The sequence below is a fragment of the Trachypithecus francoisi genome, unplaced genomic scaffold, assembly GCF_009764315.1.
Source record: "Trachypithecus francoisi isolate TF-2019V2 unplaced genomic scaffold, Tfra_2.0 Contig01547_ERROPOS2200000+, whole genome shotgun sequence".
Taxonomy (NCBI): Eukaryota; Metazoa; Chordata; class Mammalia; order Primates; family Cercopithecidae; genus Trachypithecus; species Trachypithecus francoisi.
In genome coordinates, this window is record NW_022681438.1 from 117,304 (window position 1) to 138,718 (window position 21,415).

Below are 21,415 nucleotides of genomic sequence, written 5' to 3' on the forward strand. Positions count from 1 at the left end.
TTAAACTGATACTGAGTGTCAGGGGTGAACAGATTAATACAAAGTGGCATCTCTATTTAGATGAGTCTTTCATTAAACAGGAACAAACAGAGTAAAACACACTGGAATGGCCCTTTCTCCAGCTTCCATTAGGGAAGTTGGATTGATTATTATGTCAGCAGTGTAGCACCTGCCAGAAGAAATGATCTAGAAACGACACCCATGTCTTTACCTTACCCTTAGCAACTGACAGAAGAAGGCACTGCAGAAAGCTGTCTTGCTAATAACTTTTTCTAGCGTATTTCTCAATGTGACGGTATTGTTCGGAATGATTAAGGCAACCACTTTTCATTTGGATTCAGAAACACTTGGAAGCAGTGATAATGTGTGTTTTCTTTTCTTCTTCTTCTTTCTTTTTTTTGAGACGGAGTCTCACTCTGTCACCCAGGCTGGAGTGCAGGGGCGTGATCTCGGCTCACTGCAACCTCCACCTCCCAGGTTCAAGTGAATCTCCTGCCTCAGCCTCCCAAGCAGCTAGGACTACAGGCGCACAACACCATGCCCAGCTAGGCTTTTGTATTTTTAGTAGAGATGGGGTTTCACCGTGTTAGCCAGGATGGTCTCGATCTCCTGACCTCGTGATCTGCCCACCTCCGCCTCCCAAAGTGCTGGGATTACAGGCGTGAGCCACTGCACACGGCCAATAATGTGTGTTTTTAAAACTAAGTGAAAATAATACAGTTAGGGATCACGACGTCTAATCCCATTTTTTTTTTTTTTTTTGAGACAGACTCTCGGTGTCACCCAGGCTTCAGTGCAGTGGTGCCATCTCGGCTCACCCCAACCTCCGCCTCCCAGGTTCAAGTGATCCTGCCACCTCAGCCTCCTGAGTAGCTGGGACCACAGGTGCACGCCACCGCACAGGCTAATTTTTGTATTTTTTATAGAGATGGGGTTTCGCCATGTTGGCCAGGCTGGTCTTGAGGTCTTGGGCTCAAGCGATCCCTGGCCTCGGCCCTCCGAAGTGCTGGGATGACAGGCGTGAGCCTCCGCGCCCGGCTGGATCTCACTTTTAAACTGAGGCATCTGAGTCCCAGGGGGCTGTGAGTCCCAGCCCAGCTTCTTTCCTTCGGGTACAGATTGAGCAACACTCTGGTCTGACCCAGGCGGACTTTCTTTTTTATTATACATAGCGACCTCTCTTGTCAGAACTCGCTTCTAAGCTCCTGTCTTATTCTACGTTCTAATTGTGTTAACGGGCACACGTGCATCGCCATGTGTGGTGCTCAGTCATCTGGGGGAGGAGCGTCCCAGAATGGGAGAAAGTTATCACCCAAGCGGCCGGGCGCGGGGGCTCGCGCCTGTCATCCCAGCACTTCGGGAGGCCGAGGCGGGCGGATCACCAGGTCAGGAGATCGAGACCATCCTGGCGAACACGGTGAAACCCCGTCTCTACTAAAAATACAAAAAAAAAATTAGCGGGGCGGCACCTGTGGTCCCAGCTCCTCGGGAGGCTGAGGCAGGAGAATGGCAGGAACCCGGGAGGCGGAGCTTGCAGTGAGCTGAGACGGCGCCACTCACTCCAGCCTGGGCGACAGAGCCAGACTCCGCCTCAGAACAAAAGAAAGTATCACATAAAAGAAAGAACGCTGGCCTCAGATAGCTCTGGGCTGAGATTCCAGCTAGTAGCTGTGTTACCCTTAGGAAGGCCTAGTTCCTCATCTGTAGAAATAGCACTACTGGATCAAATAATTGGGTGGATTAATGTGTGCCACACACTGAGATGGAGGTGTCATCTCTCTCCATCTGTCCATTCACCTCAGCGTTGAAAGTTGAAATAGATTGAATGAAAATCACAAAAAGGGTATGGGATCCTGTATTTGTTCTATTAAGAGGTGGCATATTCCTCGGCAAATAAAGATAGACCCCGCCCCCCGCCCCCCGAAAAGAATTAGAACACTGTCCCATAGCAGTTCTTCTTCTGGGGTTGTATCTGACTGAAGCACCTGCCCAAATATAAGGATGTTTGTTGCTTTACTATTTGAAGAGCAAACTTATCTAAATGATCTGAATGTTCACACGCTGGAAGGAAGCAAGCCTCTGTGTGCTGACTTGGACATCTTCCCATAATATTTGCTTTCTGGAACTAAAAAAATATATAAATAACATATCTATATTTGGGATCTTAAACCTGCATAGTAAGAACTGCTGGTATATCTTAGTTTTATCTGAAAGTTTCCACATAAATTGTGAGCACCAATGCCCATCTCAACCACTTGGTTGCCCTCCTCAACCAGTTTGGCTGATCCAATGCCAGTGCCCACCTCCTGCTGCAGGCATCACCATGCGACCCTGATCTGGCCGACCCTGTGCACAGGGAAGTCTACGGAGGTGGGAGGACGGCTTCCAGGAAAACTGTTCTTTCCTAATGAAAGGGAACTGATGCGGTTGGAGCTGCCCTTGCTCCCCATCTCCAACGGGGCCAGGTGTTCAGAACGGCAGTGACATTTTGTGCCCACAGGATGCCAGGCAAGGGGCACAATCCAGCAGACCAAGGATGACAGAGACCAGACAGAGGGGGCCCCAGCGGAATCACGAACAGCCGAATGAATGAATGGCAGCCGCCGCCTCCTAGTGCACTCGTGGCCTGTGAGGAAATAAACCCCACGTGTCAATCGCTCCAGGTGCTCTATTACCTGCAGCTGAACACATTCTAATTGACATGTCAGGGGGAGAAACCTTCAGAGAAATGCGCATGTTCTACTGTTTTGTGAAATGAGATTATGTACGATTGCACAATAGTTGTGTGCACGTTGAAAGGCTGGAAGGGCGATAATAGGTAACGAAGTACTGAGCACCTCTCATTGCAGCCACTCTGTAAGGTGGATGCTTCCTGTCTCACTCATTTAAGAGTGAGACAACTGAGGTTCCAAGGGGTTTAATAACTTTCCCAAATCATGCAACCAACAGACAGCTAGCTTGGGACTCAGAGCCAGGCCTGGCCGGCCCTAAAGAAAGTCCTTCCACCACCATACGCACGGGCCAGTGCCTACTGGCTGCTCAGACCGCCACCAGCCCTAGGACCAGCGGTTTCTGGAGAGTGGGGTGGGAGGATGGGCTGGTGGTGAGGAGGTTTTTCTTTATCCACTTCTTTAGTGTTTCCTTTATAATAAGCAATTTTTGTTACAAAAGTGGACATCCAGAGATATTGACAAAATAACACTGGTGCCAGGAACTGTGCTAGGAATATAATAGTTTTCTTCCAGATCTGGATCTCTGCTGTGGATATCCACCGGTCATACACGCTTATTGGAAATAAAAAGCATTCTTTTCAAACTTATTCCAAGCCCTGGCTAAAGGGATTCTGGGGTTGCCATTACGTTACTATGTGACCTATGTCCCAGATAAGGAACCTACCAATCTGCCACCTCTGCCCTGGAGAGCCAGGCTCTGCAGTCACCATATGTGCATAATCCTTTGGAGCCTGGAATAAGAGGGCGTTATGCGTCATTTTCTTATCAACGGGGTTTCTCACCTCCCACCTGTGCCTGAATGGCGGCTTCTTGGTATCCTGAAAGGGGGTGCTCAGCAGGAGAAGCAGCTCCATGTTTCTAGGCTATTTACAGACTGCTGCGGCTCCCTGGCAGCTGCCACAGTCCCGGAGGCCAGAGGGAGTTCCTTGAGGGCCCCAGCAGTTGTCTGAGTCATGTGTTTTGGGCGCTGTTCCTTAGAGGTCCTGGCAGGACCAGCACAGATTTCTTATCGGCTTCCACACTGCGGAGCCGCAGCCCTCAGAGGTAAGCAAGGTTTCCTGCCGGCAGAAAAGGATTTGAAGCATTCCAGCCACAATGACGGACAGAAGCCCCTTCGAAACCGACATGCTCACCCTGACCCGCTACGTTATGGAAAAGGGGCGTCAGGCCAAAGGGACCGGGGAGCTCACCCAGCTGCTGAACTCCATGCTGACGGCCATCAAAGCCATCTCCTCGGCCGTGCGCAAGGCCGGCCTGGCCCACCTGTGAGTCCGGGGGAGCAGGCATGGGGCCCAGAGCACCTCAGGCCCAGGCAGGGGTGTGGGAGGCAGGAAACTGGGTCCGAAGCTTATTGGCCTGTGTGCCCTAGACAGGAGCTGCATTTCCAGTTCCTAGCATGTGTGCTTTGATAACGGGCCTTTGACTTGTTTTGAGAAAGGAATGAAAACATGCTATGAAGAAATATACATATAATTTTTCCAGTTATCATAATGATACCAAGTGCAGTGGCTTGTTGCATTAAAGTATGTATCGTGTTATCATGACTTGTATTTGCACAGAGAGAGCCTCACTGGCACAAAGAAGTAGAGGAATGACCTGAAACATCTCTTTATGTCTTTCGCAGACATGAGCGTTTTCTTGTAATAAGCTTTGCTTAATGTTAGGAGCTGGAAAGTATTCACCACACGGCAAGCTTGGTAGAGCCCCTTCCTGCACCTGCTCTCTCATCACCTAAAGGAGTGTTTTGCTGGCTACGTGTTTTGTTTCTTCTCTGTGACTCTTTATCTTCACCTCCACTTGGTGTGCAGGAAGCTGGGAGGAGCTGGTCCTGGGAGGGGAGTGCAGAGGCTTCTTCCACAGGGTTCACTTTGATGCTTTATCCAAGCACGGATGAGGCCAAGCTCACATTACACTGCTGATGGTCACAGCCCAGTGTCCAGTTTAAGTCTGATAAAAAGAACCCAGCAGTCGGGCGCGGTGGCTCATGACTGTAATCCTGGCACTTTGGGAGGCCGAAGCGGGTGGATAATGAGGTCAAGAGATTGAGACCATCCTGGCCAACATGGTGAAACCCTGTCTCCAATAAAAACACAAAGATTAGCTGGGTGTGGTGGCAGTGCCTGTAGTCCCAGCGACTCGGGAGGCTGAGGCAGGAGAATCACTTGAACCTGGGAGATGGAGGTTGCAGTGAGCCGAGATTGCACCACTGCCCTCCAGCCTGGGTGATAGGACGAGACTCCATCTCAAAACGTACATACAAACAAACAAAACACCAGCTTTCTTTGGGCTTCCCTTGTAGTAATTCCAGGGGAGGTCCTCTCAGGAGCTGAAGGAACATGTTTTGGGGACAAAAGAGACTAAAAATGAAGAGCTAACAAAGTCCAATCGTTTAAAATATTTATTCTGAACAATTAAGTGCTTTTAACACAAAAAGCGATCACATTAGATGACAAGATGTAATCATCATTTGATCACCACAGACTGTTTATTTAGGGTGGGGACCCAGTAGCAGGACCCAGGTTAATGATGCATTATCCTCGCGTTTTTCCTGTGTGATGCTTCAGCTCTGTTTTTACCTCGTTTGGCAGTGACAGCCACGCTCTGCATGGAGGCGCCTTCCAGAATGTGAGGGCAGCGGCACCCTGTCCTGCTCCTGTGGGTGAGAGCCCTGCTGACGAATGGTAGACAGGGACTTTGCCTCTCCCTGTGCGGACACTGCTATCCTCAGCCCAGCTGCCTGAGGCCATCTCAGGGCGATTCACCCACACGAATCGGGCTCCTCCTCTGTGCAGGGCTCCTGGCTACGCAGTGGCTGCTGTGGTAGGGGTCTTGCTTATCTGCTGCAAAACTGACTTTATGGCAGCTGAGCAAGGAGACAAAGTGGTCCTAGGAACTGGATAATCGAGGTGTTTATTAACTTGGCATTTCCCACCGTGTGATAATGGGCAGTGATTTACTCTCCCTAGGACCTCAGACTCCCTTTGTGAAATGCAGAGGATACTAGCACCCCTAACTCTGAGGGTTGTCGCAGAGTTAGCAAGTGCCTGTGATGACGACTTCAACTGTGCCAGCCCCCTAATGCACGCACAGTGCCTGTCACCATCGCCGTTCCAAGCTCACACTAGATTTGCCTGTGCCTGAGCCGTCAATGACCACTGGGTGGCAGGCGCAGCCCATGGAAGCCTCTGGGCGGCTGAGGCAGGGTCCTGGGGCCAGCAGGGGCCCCATATCCCAGCCGGGACCCCATATTCTGCCAACTCAGACAGCATCCTTCCCTGGCCTCTGTGTAGCAGACACCCAGGGAGGCAGCAGGGGAAGCCCAGTGGCTAGAAATTATTTCGTTCTAAGAAGATACTTGGGTTATTTTTTAAAAAGACCCTGGCATTGCTTCTCAGGGAGGGAAAGGGTGGTCTTCCATCCTGCAGCAGCCAGGCTGTATGTGGCCTGTCCCACCACCACCCAGGCAGGGGACTGCAAGCCCCTGGCTCGTTCTGGGGAGACATTTCTAGCATAGGCTCCGTGAATGCAGTTTAAAAGTTATGAGCATCTCCTTTTCCCCTTCTCTTTCCTCTTCTCCTCATGGTGGGAACAAGAGAGGCTGGAATACCCGTCCAGAGCCTCTCCTTGACTTTCTCATGGCCATGGGGGAGCATTTCTTTAGAGACTGTCAGTGAGCTTTAGTGCCCGTCAGAACTCTGCAAGATACTGTCCTACAGGCTAGAGAGCCCCTTTCACCCATCATCTCAGGTGAAGCTATTGCCAGGAACTCACATCTCCTGGTGAGTTTCCATTCTTTCTAGGAGGATGGGTGCTGCCCAGCACCTGGAGAGAGGATGCAGGGGGTCGGCTGAGGGGTGGGGTTAGACGGATGAGGGGGGATTTGCAAAGCACAGGATGGAGCCTGTTTCTCAGCTGTGCCACCGCAGGCCTGGGCCGGCTGTTCATTCTGCATCGGCAGGTGCATCCAGATTCTGTGTCGAACAAGGGCCTGCGTTTGTGGTCCCCTGAAATGCAGATTCAACCTAGTTTTGTTGCTGCTATTGTTTACTTGCTTTTGTCCTGACCAGGAGGCACAGTCTTTGGGGTGAGGCTGCTAGGAGTGTTTTCCAAGGCAGCTGACTGCTCACATCATGGTTCCTCAGACACCAAATGATGTGCCGTGGGTGGGAGTTGGTGTTGCGGGGTGAAGTGGGGGTGCCGTTCAGGGGAGAGGGTGGGAAATGAGTTTGTTCCCGGCTTAGGGTAGATCAGTGGTTCTCAACCCTGGCTGCTTGTTAGAACCACCTGACATTTCCTTCCACAAATAAATGACATTCACAACAGGAGGGAAGGGAAATCCCTTTCTTGCCATCCTTTCCTCATCACTCAGTGAACAGACATGGAGCATGTGCTATGTGTCTGGCACTGCAGAAACAGACAGAAGGACGGATCCTGCCCTCTGCAAGCAGGTCATGCAGCAGGAAGCTGGTCCGTGAGTGTGGTGAGCACTGAGGAGGGATGATGAGGTGTGTCTGGTGTGTGGGGCACACCTGAGAGGACCAGGGAGGTGTCCCAGAAAGGAAAAGGAGGAAGAGCAGGAAGAAAGCTGGGCAGAGAGCACTGCTGTGGTGGGAACGCCATTAGTGAAGGCGAGAAGGACCAGAGCCCCTCGCTGGGTGCTGGCCCAGGGACATCTGTGGCTGCTGGAACGTGAGAGGGCGGCAGGGTGGCTGAGCCTCGCTGCAGTGGTGCAGGGTGGACATATGAAGGATACGGCTTCCCTCAAAGTGGAAGAAAAAATCCTGCCACTGTGGAGCTCACAGACGATAAACAGGAGCTAGATGGTGGTCAGGGCAGAGGAGAAAATGCATCAAGTAGGACGTTGGGGACCGGGGATGCTGCTCTAGATAGATGGGCAGAGAAGGCACCACTGAGACATGATCCTGGAGCCAAGGCTTGGCTGGGGTGGCTGCCGCAGGGCTCTCGAGGAGGACTGTCCCAGGTGGGGCAGCAAGGCCAGTGGGCAGTCACAAGGCAGGTGTATGCCTTGGAGGTTTCAGAGGCTGGGGCAGGCCCTGTGAGGACGAGCGAGATGGGCAGCCATGCAAACCTGGGCACAGAGATTCCACGGTGGTGCCTGACAGCCGCTTGGGGACTTGGATTTTGCCTTTGGGTGAGACTGGAGGGCACTTTAGGAGGACCCCTCCTGCTGCTGTGTTGAGAATCCCCTGAAGGGGCAAGGGTGGAAGTGGGGAGAACTTTGCATATGAATACTCTAAAACCCAAAGCCTCTAGGTAGAATTTTTTTTTGAGGTTCTCACTCCATCGCCCAGGCTGGAGTACGTGGCATGATCACAGCTCACTGCAACCTCCACCTCCCCTGGCTTAGGTGATCCTTTCATCTCAGCCTCCCAAGTAGCAGGGACTACAGGTGTGTGCCACCACGTCCAGCTACATTTTGTATTTTTTTGTAAAGACAGGGTCCCACTGTGTTGCCCAAACTGGTCTTGAACTCCTGGGCTCAAGTGACCTACATGCCTCAGCCTCCCACAGCGCTGGGATTACAGGCGTGAGCCCAAGTCCCTGACCAGCATAGAATTCTCATAATAGTACTCTTATATTGCTTGGGATGGCAGTGAAGAAAAAAATGAAATAAGTCTGCCCCCACATTTCCTTCTCAGTTCAAGTAACACCAGGCTACCACAGGGCAATTTTAATTCGTCCCAGCAGGGCGCTGTGTGAGGATAATCCACAAAGGCTTGAAATTCCAGGGGTTGGCCAGGAGCGGTGGCTCATGCCTGTAATCCCAGCACTTTGGGAGGCTGAGGCGGGCAGATTACGGGGTCAGGAGATCAAGACCATCCTGGCTAACACAGTGAAACTCCGTCTCTACTAAAAATACAGAAAAAAACTAGCCGGGCGAGGTGGCGGCGCCTGTAGTCCCAGCTACTCAGGAGGCTGAAGCAAGAGAATGGTGTGAACCCGGGAGGCGGAGCTTGCGGTGAGCAGAGTTCGTGCCATTCCACTCCAGCCTGGGTGACAGAGCAAGACTCCTTCTCAAAAATAAAATAAAATAAAATAAAATAAAATAAAATAAAATAATAAAATCAAATAAAAGAAAGAAAGAAAGAAAGAAAGAAAGAAAGAAAGAAATTCCAGGGCTGGAGACTACGGCCCTTTACTTTTGGAGCCCTCAGTTATGGCGATGGGACTGATTTGATGAACCCCCCATCTGCTCCATCTCCCTGTGCTGAGCATGGATTTGTGTTTTAGTGAGACTGAATCCTGGGTCATCTCACTGGGAGGCTAAGAAAACATGACAACGACTCCAAGGTGTCAGGGAGGCAAGGCTGAGAGGCATCATCGCCTTCTTCTGCACGTGTGACTTGGAGACTCCAGAGACACAGAACAAGAGGGGAGTGCACTGCTGGCGTTCTAGCGTCCCCGGCTCTTTGCTGGAGTTAAGACCCCCTAGTGACTTCATTTAGCCTTTTGTCTCCTCAGGTATGGAATCGCAGGAAGCGTGAACGTGACGGGAGATGAGGTGAAGAAGCTGGACGTGCTATCCAATGCCCTGGTGATCAACATGCTCCAATCCTCCTACAGCACCTGCGTCCTGGTCTCAGAAGAGAATAAGGACGCCATCATCACCGCCAAGGAGAAGAGGGTGCGTCCTGGGGCTGCGGTGTCCGCACTGGCCAGTAGATGATGTACTGAGCCAGAAATAAGCTGCTTTGCTTTTCTTTAATTCCCGGGATTTTCCTCTATTTCTTGACATTTGTTTTCTGGAAACAAACGATTGCATACTTCTCTAGTTGGAAGTCTTGTGCCGTCTAGTGAAAGAAGACTCCACAGTAGGACAGTGATTCCTTCAGGAAATAGTTCCGAGTGATGTAGGAACCGCCTCAGTGGACGCTCGTTCGTGGCTGTTCACTTAGTGACAAGTGCCACATTTTTGGGGGCTTAACCTTGTGGAGTCCAGGGAAGAGCTGTGCTATCCAGCCTCTCGCTCCCCCGGCCTTCTCATCTCCACCCCACCCCCAGCCCGCACTTTGTGAGGGGTTGGTTTCAGCAGATTTCTTCGTACCTGACAAGCTGTTAGACTGGTCCGGAAACAAAACCACCAGCCTCCTGCGCTCCTGCCTCGTAGGATGTGAAGCCGGTGAACGCAGGCACGGCTGGGCAGGGTCTGCATTCACTGTGGGTTCACACACAGCTAGTTATTCAGAGAGGTTTGCTGATGGCTAAAAGGTTCAATCAATGTTCAGCTGCAATACAGTCAACAGACAAGAGGCCATTTCTTTGTGATTAGCTGGAGGAATGGAAAAGAAGATAAAGTAAAGCCAAATTTATTTAACCTCTGCTCTATGCCAGGTACTGCACAAGGCACTTTCACCCTCATCTCACGTAATTTAAGCTACATCACACCTATTACTTCCAACTTTCAGTTTCAGTTGATATAACTCTTGTTTCTCTCTCCAGTCTGATCTACCATTGTCTTCTCCGACTGGCCTGAGCCACATAGGTCTTCAGGCCAGTTCCTTTATTTATTTATTTGTTTGAGACGGAGTCTTGCTCTCTTGCCTGGCTGGACAGGCTGGAGTTCAATGATGCGCTCTCAGCTCACTGTAACCTCTGCCTCCCGGGTTCAAGCAATTCTCCCGCCTCAGCCTCCGGAGTAGCTGGGATTACAGGCATGTGCCACCACGGCCAGCTAATTTTTGTATTTTTAGTAGAGACGGGGTTTTGCCATGTTGGTCAGGCTGGTCTCGAACTCCTGACCTCAGGTGATCCACCCGCCTCAGGCTCCCAAGCTGTTGGGATTACAGGCGTGAGCCACCACGCCGGGCCCATGCCAGCTCTTGAATACTCCAAACCTGCTGATCTCTCTGCCAAAAATTCTCGTCTCTAGGATGGGCACAGTGGCTCACACCTGCAATCCCAGGGCTTTGGGAGGCTGAGGTGGGAGGATTGCTTGAGCTCAGGAGTTTGAGACTAACCTAGGCAACATAAATAAAGATACAAAAGACAAAAATTTAACTCGGCATGGTGGTGTGCACCTGTATTCCCAGCCACTCGGAAGGCTGAGGTGGGAGGATTGCTTGAGCCCAGGATCTCTAGGCTGCAGCGAGCTGTGACCACACCACTGCACTCCATCCTGGGCAACAGAGTGAGACTCTGTCAAAAAAACAAGACAAAACAAAAACAAAAAAACAATTTTGCTCTCTAGGTCTCTGTGTGTTTCTTCATCTCTTAATTCTAGTCAGGCCTGTCATCAAATATGACCCCCTCATGGCTCTCCAGCAGCCCCTAGCCTGCGTGGGTTTTCCTTAGGGCACGTGCCACAGTCTGCTTGCGTGTTGCTGACCTGTGTGTTTTCTGTCTGTTCTCCTACTGGAATGTCAGTGCCAGGAAATCCAGCCCTGCTCTCGGGATCACTGCCTTCCCCCCCGGAAACAAACCCCAGGCCTTGAACAGTTCCCACAGTTCCCAGCATGTGCTGGAAGCTCAACGTGTGTCTGCTGAACGCATGCATGCATGAATGAGTGGGCTAAACTGGATTATTTTTTGAAAATTGGATTATTATATAGATGTTGGGAAATTTCCAAGTTTAGAGATTATCTAACTTTTCTCCTCTGGCTGAGCAAGAAAAAAAAAAAAAAAACAGAAACAAAGCTCAAATGAAGCTAGGCCAATACTCACTGGAAAGTCAGGGAGAACTAAATTGAGTGGAGGGAGAAATGACCCTCATTTCACTGGAAATTGCATTACCCGTGTTTAATTGACCTGGGGGCTCTGGTCCCCTTCACTACGGGTCTCTCAGGACCTTGCACACAAGGGACTATAAAAAGGACCTGGGGACTTCTCTCGATGGCTGGAGCTGCCTGTGACAGCAGAGTTGGGTGGCTGTGGGGGACATGGGTCTCTCAAGACTGCACCCACTTTATCTTCTGGTCTTTGAATCAGACAGGAGAGATGGATAGAAAACCCAGAGGAGTATTTGTGTCTAAGCCGGTCCCTGCCCTCCGTAAGTCATGGTGTTTTTGATAAGGATATGCCGTGGTTCTCCACCTCTTTTCGATGTGGTGTACTCTGCCATGCACAGCCCTGACACAGAGCAATTGTGCTAATGGGAACATGTGCTGACCAGTTGGTGCTTCCTTCTCTGATTTAGGGGAAATACGTGGTTTGCTTTGACCCACTGGATGGATCTTCCAATATTGACTGCCTGGCCTCCATCGGAACCATCTTTGCCATCTACAGAAAGGTGAGTAGACAGGCTGACTTTTCGCACCTCCTTCCTGTGGTGGTCTCTGGAAGATTCCTGGGCTGAGAGCTGTGTGTTTGGAGTCCTACCCTCTGTCTTCTCACCAATGAGAAAAGCCACTGTAGCAAACCACCAACTTCTCTCTGCCTGGGGCTCCCATGAGAAGAACTGGAATGGCAGTTCTCCCCCTGCCTACTTTCTGGCATTCCTGGGAGGGTAACACAGAAGGACAGCTGGGATCTTGTTTTGAAAGTGTGGGTGCAACACAAATGTCAGACATGGCATTAGGTTCCAGGTGGCATTCTGAATCTCTGACATCCTCTCCCCCTCTTGCCTCATCTCTCCTGTCCCCAGTCACAGAGTTTTCTGCTAACACTCATTGGATTAGATTGAACTAATCTAACCTGGATGGTCCGCGGTGATCTCCCTATTTGAAATCTGAACCCTGAGTATACCTGCGATGTCTTCGTTGCCATGTAATGCTGGGTGTTCACAGATCACACAGAAATTTTCAATTCTGAAAACTTGTCCTTCATTCCATATAAAATGTACAACAGCAATAAAATCCATAGCAACCTTGCCAGGTGCGGTGGCTCACGCCTGTAATCCCAGAACTTTGGGAGGCCAAGGCAGGTGGATCACTTGAGGCCAGGAGGTGGAGACCGGTCTGGGAAACATGGTGAAACCCCGTCTCTACTAAAAATACAAAAATTAGCCAGGGTGATGGTGGCACTCGCCTGTAATTCCAGCTACTCAGGAGGCTGAGGCAGAAGAATTGCTTGAACCCAGGAGGTGCAGGTTGCAGTAAGCTGAGATCATACCACTATACTCCAGCCTGGGTGACAGAGCAAGACTCTCTCTCAAACAAACAAACAAACAAACAATCCGTAGCAACCAAAGAGAACAGTAAGCAGAGTGCCAGTGATACGGTGTATGAGAGTCTGCTATGTATTAGGAAATTGACTAACCTGTGCTGTTACAGAGTCTTGAGAGGGGGAATCTATGGCAGAAATATGAGTATTTAAGGCCTGTATAGTTTGGGTTGTATTGTGAGAATAATCTGGTAGATATCTAATTCTCAGCCTTAATTCATGCACAAGTGTTGCCTTGGGCTGTAGTTAGGATATCTAGGTCATATGATTTAAAGACATTGTGGGATTAAGACAAAATACCAGTTTGCCTTCCTGTGTCTTGTGGAGCTGAGGATATGTTTGGGAGTTATTCAGGAAGTATGTACAGCATTTAGTTTTAATTATACATCATGGTCCCCACTGTCAATTACATCTGGGGTTCCTGTGGGGCGTGACAACAGGTTGGCAAAATATACATATTTAACAGGCTGGGCATGGTGGCTCACGCCTGTAATCACAGCATTTTGGGAGGCCGAGGTGGGCGGATCACCTGAGGTCAGGAGTTGAGACCAGCCTAGCCAAAATGGTGAAACCCCATCTCTACTAAAAATACCTAAAATTAGCTGAGCACAGTGGCGGGCACCTGTAATCCCTGCTACTCAGGAGGCTGAGACAGGAGAATTGCTTGAACCCGGGGGCCAGAGATTGCAGTGAGCTGAGATCGCGCCATTGCACTCCAGCCTGGGCAACAATGGTGAAACTGTGTCTCAAAAAAAAAATAAAATAAAAAATTTGCAGGGAGCAGTGGCATGTAACTATGGTCCCAGCTACTTGGCTGAGATATGATAATTGCTTGAACCTGGAGGTGGAAGTTATAGTGAGCTGAGATTGCACCACTGCACTCCAGCCTGGGCAATAGAGCAAGACTCCCTCTCAAAACAAACAAATTATACACACACACACACACACACACACACACACACATATTTAACAGATTATAGGAGGAGCTATGAGTATCTATGAAGATGGTCCTGACATATGTGTATTGAATAAATACGCATGTATGACCCATGTTTATTTTGGGGTGGAGACTTAACATGCAAATGTATTCCATTTAGGCCCTGTATATCAAAGCTCTTTCTAGGACATAAAGGCACACGGTGTGTGCTTTCTGTAAACCGGCCAGACCTAGCCCGTGGTTGGTGGTCTTTTATCAGGAGAGCTACTGAAATTAGTCTCTTGTCTAATTAAAGCTGTAGTCTCTGCTGGTGGAACAAGAGGCTGGGGGCGAGTTAGTCAGCTGATCTGAAGGCCAGCGCTTGTTTGGCTGCTGGAGAAAAAGAAAACCCTGTGGCAGTTAGGACACGGCTTCCTCTTCAAGTGCAGGAGTGAGTGACTAACCCTTGCCTGGCGTGGCCTTAGGTCCCATTTCTAATTGGGTATTTTACTGTGACAAAGAATCTATTGTGTCAATCTTAGGGTTTTCAGTTGTGCCTAATTCCAAAAAGTGGGGGAAGGTATAGGGAGGCATGTCTGAGCCTGCTTCCTGCCGCGGCCTGAAGCAGTTTTTCAGTTTATCTGGGGATTTCCTTCAGCCAAGAGGCAGGTCCATTCCGTCTGTTGAGAGGCTTAGGATTTTATTTTAGTTGATATTCTCTCTTTTTTGTCAAGGTATTCCAGGGGCAGTATTGATGGCCAAGCTTTTATTTTGTCCCATATGGATGCTGGGGTGGTGTGGTTACTTTCCCTGGGTCCATCATGTTCCTCGATGGCCCAGGGACTTAGAGTTAAGACAGTGAAAGCCAGTTAAATGTTCCAGGCCAGATGGGAGTGGAGGTGGACAGGCACTCATTAACCTTAAAACCCCTTTTAAGCAATGTGAAAGCCAAAAACCCAAAGCCAAAAGGCAAAGTTCCAAAATTGACTTATCTACAAATCTATACATTGAGCTACTGTGAGCTTGGCTAGTAGCACTTACCTGCACAAAACGCAAGCATTTTGTTCAGCTGTTGAAGCCTCTGTGTGTCCGTCCTGGATTTGGAGGCTCTGAATTAATTTGATCCCACGAGACCGGCCCTTACTATCTCAGATGCTCACTTCTTCCACGATAGTCCTTGGGCCTGGGGGGATTGAATAGTTTCAGTTCTGGAGGTAAAACAAAATATAAAGAATTAGTGATGTTTTAAAGCATCATAAGCCCAGCCTAGTTCTGAGAATGGCAGGAAAGGAGGTTATAAGTAGTTAAGCATTTTAATTATTTGGTATTAAGGCACCGAATAAATCATATTACTTTAGACAGAGGCAAAATTAATAAATTAATCTTACTGGTTTTGACTGCAAGGCTGTCTTTGTGTCTCGTTAAAGCAGGTGACTTTGATTGTCACCTTTGCCTGGATCCAGAGACAACGCTTTGGTTGGCTTGAGTTTGGTATCGATACTGGCAGGAGTTGATGCCTTCTTTAGATGGAATATGTGCAACCTGGAGTCAAAGCCCTATAACTTAACTGCACAAGGATTAGTTAATAATAAGGGCCTTTTTTAGGGAGTGGAGGTCGTGATACTAGAGACTTTGACTTGACTAGAACCTGTAAAATTATTTTAAAACCTCGTGGTAATTAATTTTTATAGGTTTGGTAAACCCCAGCAGAAAGTCAGAAACTGAATTTAGGATTCAATTTTGAAAATGTCAAAGACGTTAAAAGGCTCAAAACAATTGATTAAAACAGAACTGTAGGTCACTGTTAAACAATAGTTGCTCATTTAACCGGAGTGATAATCGAAAGATTTAAAAGGCAATCCAGGCTAGGTGTGGTGGCTCTCACCTGTAATCCCATCACTTCGGGAGGCTGAGGCGGGTGGATCATTTGAGGCCAGGAGTTCAAGACCAGCCTGGCCAACATGGCTAAACACTGTCTCTGCTAAAAATACAAAAATTAGCTGGGCATGTTGGACCAGCTACTTGGGAGGCTGAGGCATGAGAATCACTTGAACCTAGAAGGCGGAGGTTGCAGTGAGCTGAGATAGCACCACTGCACTGCAGCCTGGGCAACAGAGCAAGACTCTGTCTCAAACAGACAAACAAATAAAAGGCAATACAGAAGGTTATATGGATGCACAAACTTTAATCCTTTCAGATCTCAGCTTTTCTAAGCAATTAAAACCTAATAAAGACAACATAGGAATTATTTTGATAAAATGTAAAGTGTTATTTCTTAAGCCAATTACCAGACAGGGAAAGAAGAACCTGCAGTGTAGCCGCTTCTCCTCAGGGGAAGCCTATTTGGATAACCTGGAAGTCAAACCTGGAGTGTATCATCAGGGAAACCTGGAGTGTAAACCTGGAGTGTATCAGGGAAACCTGGAGTGTATCATCATCAGGGAAACCTGGAGTGTATCATCATCAGGGAAACATGGAGTGTATCAGGGAAATACATAATTCTTAGCAACCGCATGAGAAGCTTTCTAATTATGTTGACAAATTTAGACATATCAAGGAACGTACAGAATCAGGTAATAATGTAGGAAAACATTGCTTTTCTAGACCTTTAAGATAAAACATTTTAGTGCCAGGCCATAATAATAAAATTGGAGGAAAAAGGTCACAAGAGTTGAGGAAAAAGCTGAATGAGAGAGTTATCCTCTCAGGCCTTCTCAAGGGGAGAAAAAGCTGAAAGCAGCAAGACACAGCAAAGCCAAACTTCCGAGATATTATTCTGAGAAGTTTTTTTTTTTTTGGAGACAGAGTCTCACTCTGTCGCCCAGGCTGGAGCGCAGTGGCGCCATCTCGGCTCACTGCAAGCTCCGCCTCCCGTTCACGCCATTCTCCTGCCTCAGCCTCCCGAGTAGCTGGGACTACAGGCGCCGCCACCTCGCCCGGATAATTTTTTTTATATTCTTAGTAGAGATGGCATTTCACCGTGTTAGCCAGGATGGTCTCGATCTCCTGACCTCGTGATCCGCCCGCCTCGGCCTCCCAAAGTGCTGGGATTACAGGTGTAAGCCACCGCGCACGGCCTATAAAATTATTTTTAAAAAAGGATACAATTTATAGAATTATATAGTCATTAGAATTATTATTTCTACTAACTTTAAATTTTAGTGGAAATTTAGTAAGCAAGAAGTCCTGAACTGTTTGTCAGATGTTAGCATTTTATAGATGAAGTCATTTCACAATTTTAGAACAATGTTTTCCTATATTTTATTGTAAATTATTCCCATAAATTTATTATAATTCTTTAAAAATTGGAAATGCCCATTCAATAAGCATTTATTATTTAATTTAAAGTAATTTTAAGATTTTAAATTATAGAAAAAAATCCACTTCCAAACATATATTTACATATATTTCATTTATGTGTATTTACTTTTTTATCTTTAAGTTTATCTAGATTCTTTTTGAAAACGGATATTATACAAAGTTAGTCATTATTTAAAGTTATTTCCCTGTTAACCATTTTTAAAGTCAGAACATTAGGTGAACACCTAAGTAAGAACCTCAAAGTAAATCCATGGGCATTTTGCCAATAACTGGAGGATTCAGTTGCTTTCATTGAACTAACAATCCTAACTTATATTTGTCAAAAAACAAATTACACAAAGATTGTTCTGTGTTCGGTTGGGTTATAGTCTTGCAATCTTTGTGCCAAACCCTGACACTTCAAACTTTTAACAGAGGCAAATATAAAATTCATTTGCTTAGATACAAATGTATGCTGATGACTCTGAAGGCATTTTTGTTTTTATTTTACAAATAATTTTGAAGCCAGTTTCATTTATCAAAGATTCATGCGAACTTGGAAAGCATTTGAACTTAATGTATGTGTACTCATTAGTTATAAGCCAGTTTGGTAGCATGCTAGATGCAACACAGAACATAACTATAACATGTACATTACATATCTAAACATGTATACATCCATATACAAACAAAGATCTAAGAGCTTTTATCTGAGAACTCTAGTCATGAGAGAGCATCACAAACTCACTGACCTATGAAAGATGGCTGGCTCCACGTTGTTTTTCTGACAAAATTGGAAGCTGTTCACACGGCTAACTTTGTTTGCCCTGGTAGGTAATCCAAGGAAAGCTGGCAGCCGACATTTTGGGGAAAGCAGTCTCTACGGCAGTTTGGTTTTTTTCTTTTTAAATCTTTTATCCTTTTTTTCTGTTCAGTTTCAAATGAGTTTTCAATGTTTATATTCGATTTAGACCATAAACAATGAGTCTTGTCTCAGCACCAGCAGCTTCGTAACAGCAGATTTAAAGCAGGCCGAAGAGAGGAAGGTAGGGAGCTAAAGAAGATTCTACTAAACTCCACAGTGAAGGTTAACTATTTGAACGCTGAATTTTTCCTGTTGTAATTTGCCCATCAGTTTAAAATGTGCACAAAAATGGGCCAGAATAGGTAACCAGTCCGAAAGACGATGACAAAATCAGAGGCCATGATGTCGGAAACTGTTTTTCTCCTTCAAGGCGAACCCCTGGATTGGACAGGAAATGAGAAAAAGAAAAGAGAGAGATGTAGAGGAGAAAGGTCACGTTTTACAGGAAGGAAGAGGAAAGAGAAAGGAAGGAGGGGAGGCTGTGAGCCTTCCAGCCACTGCCAGTCATGGAGTCAGTACCCAGGTTTATCTCCTGTCAGGGAGAGCCTCAGCACCCCAGACCTGCATGGTGTGGGATGAACCCTTCCCACCTTTGCAAGTCACCAGTCAAGGTGAACTGTTTCCAGCCGGAGGGAGCTATGGGTGCTTTTGGCCAAGAGGAATAAGGCTGTAGGTGGCTCCAAGATGATCAGGAGGATGACTTGGAAGAAGTTGGGGGAGGGAGGGCTGAGTAGAGCTCCAAATCCCTCACCTCAGTTTCCAATGCCCTCCCCGCCCCTGCCCTGGAACAGCCCGAACCCAGCAAGGCCCCAAGGCTGCCACAAATACAAATGCATAAAATGCTCAAATGGTGTCACTAGCGGCCAAGTCTAAATAGAGCAGAGCCCCAGTGACACCCAAAAAGAGGCAGACGGTGGTCAAATGCACTCGACTAACTCACCAAGTTCCAAACTTTCAAAGTTCCCAAATTCCAAAGTTTGTCACTTCTCTAAAGTCACTTTCATTGCACCAGTGAGACATTGGAGGCAGCAGGCACTGCAGCAGGAAGAGAAAGAGAGGATCCCCAAGACAGAAGCATCTAGGCAGCTGCCGGAGACTCCCTAGCGTTCCAGCCAAGGGGTCAGGTAGCCACAAGCAGCCGGAGCCCGCAGGCAGCCCTAGGCCCTGCCCAGTAGAAACCAGACCGTGGGCTTGGGCCCCCGGAGCACACTGTATGGGCCACTAAAATTGTAACTGAATGCAGGTCCACATGCTTGCTTCCTGCAGAGTCCAGCTAACAAGAGTGAGGCCAGGTAGAAAGAAAGTGACTTTATTAACCACAACTAGTAAAGGAGAAGTGGCAGATTCCCACCAAAGCAACCACTTTGACTATTTCAGGGGAAGGGAGGGGTTTAAAAGAGGAAAACTTGACTAAGGAGGGCATGCAGGAATTGTGCTGAGTGCCATATCTCTGTGTCTTGTTTTTGTGATTATCTTTGGTGCCAATCCACCTGGACCTCAGGCTGACATCGTCTCAACAATGGCTGAGTTGTTAATTAGCCACATTGAAGTAATCTCTGGAATTTTGCAGCTAGGTCTCCATGTTTGGTCTGTCTGTCTCAAGATTACCTCCTGGAACTTCTAAGAAGGCACATAATAGATACTAGCATGCAGTTAGCTAAATGTGCAGGGAGTATATATGGTGAGAAAGGGAGCTATTTTAAAGCTAAGAGAAAAGGCTTCTGCCATTTGCTTCAAGGTTATATCTTGAAACCCAAGAGAAGGGAAAAATGTTTTAAAATATATTATGAAGTTAAGCTGCCCAGTTACATTAGGAAGATGGAAATTAAAACCACAGTGAGACACCATTCTCCTCTTCCAGAGTGGCTAAATCTAAAAAGACTGAGCATACCAAGTGTTGGCAAAGAAACTGGAACTCTTAGACCTCGTTGGTGGGACTATCAAATAGTATGACCACTTTGGAAAACATTTGATAAAGCACCTACTAATGCTAAGCAGATATTTACACACTGTGGCCAGGCAGTTTCACTCCCGGGACCCACACAGAGGAAACGAATGCTGTGTCTGCCCGAAGTCGGAGAAATTAGTCATAACAGCTCCAAACTGGAAAAATCCAAATGCTTATCAACATGAGAATGGAGAAATAGTGCAGCTTGCAGTGAGCCTAGATCCCGCCACTGCACTCCAGCCTGGGCAACAGTGCAGACTCCGTCTCAAAAAAAAAAAAAAAAAAAAAAGAACAGATAAATAAATTGTGATAGAGTCATGCAGCAGAAAACGACATAGCAATGAAAAAGAACAAACTACTGCTGTGTGTAACAACACAGGTAAAATTGCAAAGAAATAAACTTGAAAATCATAAGCCACACAAAAGAGCACATGCAGTGTCGTTTCATTTCCATAATGTTCCAAACCAGATGAAGTAAGACTTGGTGATGAAGGTGAGAATAGAGGTTACCGTTGGCAGGAGGTGACAGTGACTGGGAGAGATTACTAGGCCCGGCTTCACTAGGCATAGAGTCCACTAGGTTGCTGGAAATGTTATATAAATGGATGTGGGTGTTATGTAAACTATTCTATAAATACACATAAGTGTATATTCTATATTTGTAAAAATTTATCAAGATGTGCCATGAAGATTTGCATGCTCTGCGATATGCTTTATACCTCCAAGGAAAAAAGTCCACATTTCATAATTTCTACCACCAAATACATGGAGCTCTTGCAATTTTCATTAATTTTACCAAATAGTAGTGGTAGGAAGCACCACCTGTCTGATGGACTTAGATATTTATTGGTGTAGAAAAAAATAAAAAGACAGCATGAAATCATTTGCAAACTACTATAAAATTTACTGAGAAAGGTGTCATGGCCATGAAGATTGCTGACATAAGCTAGGTTTTTGAAATCTCAGGACCGTGTTAGACAAATACAAAAATGGAACCATTCTATTTTTTTCCATGCATAGAAATAAATTACAGATGAGTTGATGAGTTTGCTGGAGAGGTAGGGAATAAAACCAGAAAGAAAAGACAAGAATATTCATGTCATCCTGTCTTGATGTAGGAGAAATTTAGTATAAACATAAAGACAAGAGACAAAAGCGTATGGAATGTCATGAATAATTTTAATTCTAAAAGTGCACTGCAAAAACGGGCACCATAAGTAAAATAAGAAGACAATGACAACTGAGGAAAATATTTTTGACATATACAAGACATTAATATCTTTTATGTATAAAGAACTATTAAAATAAACAAGAAGATTAATATCCTGATATAGAAAAATAAGCAAGACATGAAATAGACAACTTACAAAATAAAAATGGTCAAAATAAACATATAAAAGTTTTTACCTGACTCATAAAAAATAGAAGTTAAGGCCAGGCGCAGTGGCTCACACCTGTAATCCCAGCACTTTGGGAGCCCAAGACGGGCGGATCACGAGGTCAGGAGATCAAGACCAGCCTGGCCAACAGGGTGA

The 21,415-nt window shown here is 47.0% G+C and overlaps 1 protein-coding gene across 1 annotated transcript in view; it reads left to right on the forward strand.

The window, feature by feature from the left end:
• The first annotated feature begins 3,700 nt into the window (after positions 1–3,700).
• The window catches only part of FBP2 (fructose-bisphosphatase 2), a 37,691-nt gene continuing 19,976 nt past the window's right edge, over positions 3,701–21,415 (forward strand). The window contains exons 1-3 of the mRNA XM_033176547.1: positions 3,701–3,997; positions 9,216–9,378; positions 11,887–11,979. Of these exons, the coding sequence (XP_033032438.1) occupies positions 3,828–3,997; positions 9,216–9,378; positions 11,887–11,979 (426 nt within the window). The 5' untranslated portion in view covers positions 3,701–3,827. The remainder of the gene's footprint in view (positions 3,998–9,215; positions 9,379–11,886; positions 11,980–21,415) is intronic.